The sequence below is a fragment of the Plasmopara halstedii genome (genome assembly GCF_900000015.1).
Source record: "Plasmopara halstedii genome assembly, contig: Scaffold_262, whole genome shotgun sequence".
Classification (NCBI taxonomy): domain Eukaryota; phylum Oomycota; class Peronosporomycetes; order Peronosporales; family Peronosporaceae; genus Plasmopara; species Plasmopara halstedii.
Genome location: NW_020187183.1, coordinates 229,417 through 234,887, shown reverse-complemented (window position 1 = coordinate 234,887; position 5,471 = coordinate 229,417). Strand labels below are relative to the sequence as shown.

At 44.6% G+C, this 5,471-nt stretch overlaps 1 protein-coding gene across 1 annotated transcript; it reads left to right on the top strand.

Moving 5' to 3' along the window:
• Positions 1 to 23: 23 nt before the first annotated feature.
• On the top strand, positions 24 to 2,027 carry PHALS_04496 (sulfatase-like protein; the record flags this gene model as incomplete). The annotated part of the gene is made up of 1 exon (XM_024722312.1): positions 24 to 2,027. One exon carries the CDS (start codon positions 24 to 26, stop codon positions 2,025 to 2,027), a length of 2,004 nt encoding a protein of 667 aa, XP_024573401.1.
• Between the last annotated feature and the right edge of the window lie 3,444 nt (positions 2,028 to 5,471).

Genomic DNA, 5,471 nt, shown 5'->3' with positions numbered 1-5,471 from the left:
TGTTACTAGTAGTGCATCGAGACATGAGGTTCAGTAGCGGACTGGCCGCAACCATCATAAGAGAACGAGAGCACCTCAAAGATGCACCGATTACAGAAGGCGAATTTAACGCGTGTTACGCCAATGCCATTGGTCTCGTTATGGTCGCAACGATCTTCGGCTTGATACGAGCATGTGCCGACTGGACAGATCTATCGCAGTGGAATCCGACGTACTGGGTGGCAAACTTTTTAATACCGCACATCATTCATCTGGATGATGCCATACAATCATCAAAAGTTGAGCGCTCAAGCTCCTTGAACGAAGCGTGCGACAATCTAGACGCGCACGCCTTCTTGACCTTTAAAAAACGCCAGGGCTATCGACGTTATGTCCGTCGTCAAGTTGTGCAAGTTGCTGCCGCTGGAACGGTGCTAGTTGTTTTTCCAGTAGCTGTGATATCCATATGTAGCGCAAGCTCACCGGTTGTAGCTTCTTCGGCGCTGAATGCGACTTTAAATGAGCTGTTTGCTAATGCGTTGCAGCCTGCAGACGTCGATCTTCCACTCAGTGATGTACTGCGTGGCGAGCCTTGGGCGGAATTGTTTATTCATCAGACTGAGCAGTACGAGCTATTTGGTAGTAACTCATTGTATCGACGCACGACTGGATTTCAAGGTGACCTTGCATTTGACGTTGACGTCAAAAGTGACGATCCACCGAATGTGTTAGTCATTGGTATCGAGTCATTTCGGTTTCAAGACTCGCGGTATCTTGTTGGAGCAGTCGATCTGTCCAATCTGACTAAAGGCACCGATTTATCCATCACCCCAAACTTTGATCGGTGGGCCAAGCGCGGCGTTGCATTTCGCAATATTTGGTCAAGTAATCCTACGAGTCGCTCGTTGGAAAGTATTCTGTTTGCACAAATTCCGTACAATAGCGCAGTTCGGACTGGTATCACGGGTGGTGGAAAAAATATCAAGCTGGCAGGCATGCCCCAGTTCTTTAAGCAAAAAGAGTACAAGACGTGGTTTACGACAGGATCTTCGATTGACTTGGATGGTTGGAACGTCTTTTTGCCAACTCATGGCTTTGATACTGTCTGGGATGTTAAAACAATGATGAAATATGCGGAAGAAAACTATGGTATCCATCGTGACGACTGGCATGGTACTGCACGTCGCGGATTTAATTGGGGCGTTCACGATGATATAAGCTTTCAAATTCTGGGTGACCTTCTTGTGAACACGACACGGGAGCAAAGTGAGCGGGTTATGAAAGGAAAGCCTAAAAATCCGTCATTTATTACGCACTATACCATCTCAAGCCACGCTCCATACGATGCGTGGCCAACCTGGTACGCTGACTTTGATAAGCCCGACTTTTCCAGATTTTATAACGATCACCCGCACGCCAGTATGATCAAGCGCTATCTTGAAGTCCGATACTTTACCGATGTAGAACTTGGCAAGTTTATGGATCGCATGGCTCGAGAGGGTATTTTAAATGACACGATCGTTATTATCACGGGTGACCATGGTCAAGCACCTGAAGCGGATGTCACTAACACTCATGAAGTGTCCATGACGCGCGTAGCAGCTACTATTGTTGCAGAAGGACGACTAGGAGATGCTGTAGGCTTGATCCTCCATGATGCAGTGGAACACTATGACTTTCTTAACACGCTGGCAGATATCACTGGCGTTCCCGAGGAAGGTTTCTCTCAGAGCGGAGTTGGCCGCTCACTCAAGCGCAAGGTTCCATACGGTGAGCGTGTCATCTTTTCCAACGAACCAAATCGGAAATTGTCGATTGTTCGTGGCCACCAACGTCTACGGTATGATAAAGTGAGTGACTCGATGATGCTGCACGATACCGAGAGCGATCATGCCATGAACATTGATCTCTTTCCGAATCTGACAGCTGAAGCACAGGCCGAATGGCGACTCTGGCGTGACAATGGCCGTCGTTTAGCAACTTACTTCACGAACCGATGGGATCAGAATTGCTTGCTGGCTGTCGATTGTACAATGTCAGGAACATAACTCACGAAGTCTTGGAGGTTAGGATACCAACGTTGCAGATGGTAAGTAAAATCGCTTTGAGAAGCAGGTGTTCTCGCACAGATTGAGTGCAAGCGTGTAGTATACGAGACAGAGAAATCGTTCCCCCATGCTTTTTCTTGTTGGTAGCAATTGATCTAATACGAAGCTCAAACATTGGTATCTGCAGCTTTTTTGATCAGCAAGAGCCAGATACATTGTAACAGCTGATTTAGTATTCAGTTCAGCACCAAACCTAAATATTAAAGGTCTCGTGACATACGGATGATTTTGACGACAGCCCATCCGATAGGAAATCTCTCTTGTCTTTTGTATGTGAATACAATTGAGTTTGTAAATTTGTCAGGGCCCATGGACTTAGTTAGTATCACAAACCAATTTGCGGCACACTCTCAGGCACAAACTCGAGCTGACAATCATCATGCGCATTAGTGTCTTTCAGGTACTGGTTGCGATTACGTACGTCGCAATAGCAAGTCGATCCATTAGCGCTGAAAAAGCTTTCCAGAATGAAGATACTCTCAATACAAACGATCGTATCGAGACCCGTCATCTAACGAGTGTGGACAAGTTGACTTCGAAAAACGCAGAAGAAAGAGGGTGGTTTGGCAGTTCCGCCGTCGCGTCCACGGTTTCCTCTGTCAGCAAAGAGAGGCCCATTTTACCGCTGGTTAGCGCAAGCAAAAAAGGAAAGTGGCACAAATTCAAAAAGGTTGCTGCTGTTCTCTTCGGCGCTCTTCTTGGCAGTCTCATTGTTGCTAACTTGGATAGCGCTCACGCAATTAAACAGTAACCGACTTGATAAATGCTCATACACGTTTTCTGTGTGATATATTCTGCTAATGTGTTTAAATCATTTTTGCCACTGCGCTGTGATATAATAGACATATTCAGGCAAAAATCCGTTATAGCTCACGGCATTATTTACGTTCTTTAAAATTGTGTTGAATTGTAGTACCACGTAGAGGCCGCGTTTTCAAACGCTTAAAGGGTTAGCTCAATCCCAAGACATGATCCTCATGTACTTTACACTGAAAGCAGAATGATGTGTTGAAAACAATACCTTGCTGTCTTATCCCGTGACAAATTAAACGATTCCTCCCACGATAACAAATTTGTGTAATGTTTACGTGCACCATTAAAAAATATGCCGAAGTGGAGCCCCAAACTCCCTATAGTTCTCACGATGAAATGTTCCTAGTATGTAGCATAGACTGCCGACCTTACCGAGCCAAGATGCCTTTACACGGCTGTAATATGATCGCCATATTCATCGAGCAGTAAAGTCGGGAAGACGATCTTTCAAAGCTGACTGTGCGTCCGTCGAGAACGTCGGTCGTCTGTCGAACGCCCTTGTAATGGTGCCATAACCAAATTAATTGTCCAAAGCGGCCCCAAGTGACTGGACGATGGTTTGTCGCTTAAGTATATAGATCTGTTAAGACTTGCTTCATCTCCAATATACGATTAGGATTCGGGGGGCTTGTTAGAACGGACCCCAAATGACTTGCAGATTATCATATTGAACACAATTGCATCCGCTTGGGTGTGTTAAGAGTAGAGCATAAAGTTCATACTTCCAACAACCCTACAGAGTCTAACGTTGCGAGAGTACAACTTGAACGCTGCAAGTTTAGTTGCACGCGATGCTAACGTTAAAGTCGTAACCGTACTTCCTCATATCTTTGGTATGTCTTTGCACCCATCCATGGAATCATGCACTAGAAGCGTGACATTTAATATCTTCTAATGAGAGCTGCAGCCAGGTTACAGTCGGCAAAGCAATTAGTATCTGTAATTTTCCCATATAGATTAGATATACGCTTGCTGAGGCATCTGGATGACACCAAGGCCTACTAGATCTTTTCAAGACAATTGTATAAAGCATATAGAGCATGAGTTGCATTGCTTCGGCACTGTGTTTGCTCTGCGCATGTGGTTTTAGGCTATTCGAGGATGTTGTCACCACGCGTAAGTGCTTAGATTGTCGGTTCTTCAATGTCGACAGAATTGCGTCTAAGCGCCCTATTTTTAATGTGCATTGTTTTCGAGCAGATTCTGCAAAGTTCTGTACAATTTGGCGTGGCGGACTATATAGTAGAACACACGCCGGGAAGACAAAATCCCTCATCAGTATCTTCATTAAATATCGTGTCATTTAGCTTTATTTGCCTGCCAGGGCGAACTGCTTAAAATCGATGCGTACAGATGCTTGTAGCCAAAGCGTAAAGTTCACATGTCGCAGCTCGACACAGTTAGCCAATCATATTCGAATCATTGGCTCGGAGCTGTGCTATGGCGGCGTTAGTTTACTATACTTGTACTAAAAACCATTCTGTAATTTATTCGAGATGTAAGAACCAGCCGGTCCATAATGAAATGTATTAGCGTGATGTGTCCACTCACATGATTTCGAACGAAGCATCACAAGTTGAAAATTGTCGAATTGATATCCTCACTCAATTATGCTGAACAGCAGCTACAATCATCGTCAACACTATCGTGCAACTCGGAAGCAAGTGTTCAATATTCTCTAAACGTCTATGCACAAGAATACTGTCGATTCATATTCATCCATCACAACTGAAGTAATCACTGCAGACCTCAGCTGTAAATTTTCTTCATCCCGCTTGAAATCCACAGAGCCGCGACGTGCTGCCGCTTTTTCTGTTTAGGATAAGAAGTCATTTGCTGGGAGCTAATTTCTTCAAAGCATAGTATGCGCCAACTTGGTTCTGAGCCGACCGTGATCGCGACAAATTTATTGCTGTTACAAACAGCTGCGTCGCTTTCACATCTTTCGCACCGATATGGCAACAGATTATCACAATCTCTGCCTCACTGTATGCCTTTGAGGCGAGTATAACTCTAAGTGGTAGTCAATGCGGTTTAAATGTGCTCAGACTGTGGGCTCAGACTGTGAACTGTATCAAGCTGACGCCGCGCATTGACCAAGCGTTGCGTATGGCCTATGGTCTAGAAGCAAGATGTATATTTCTTTTGTATGATTTGCGAGCAAGGAGCTTGAAGCTTGGATGTCGATTATACAAAACGTTTGGTTTGGCGTTTCCATACCTATCAAATGGACCAAATATGTGTTGTATCACATCATCAAGTCCGTACAACACGTATGGTACTTAGCGATAAGGTACATATGATCAAAATAACGTCTGAGACAAACAGCATCATTCGGATGAGCCACCTCAATAGGGGCTAAGAACTGTATCGTAGTATAAATTAATGGGTATGCGCACGTGCGATACGTGACGGTGGGTATACCCACATGCGTTAGCACCATTTGCCATTTTATTTCTCTTCTAATCTCTTCTCTTTTCTTCTCTTCTCTGTCTTTTGCGGTAAAATGAAGAGATTCCATTGACATGAACGGTTTTTACAGACTCTGCGCCCAGCAATACCGGCATTGTG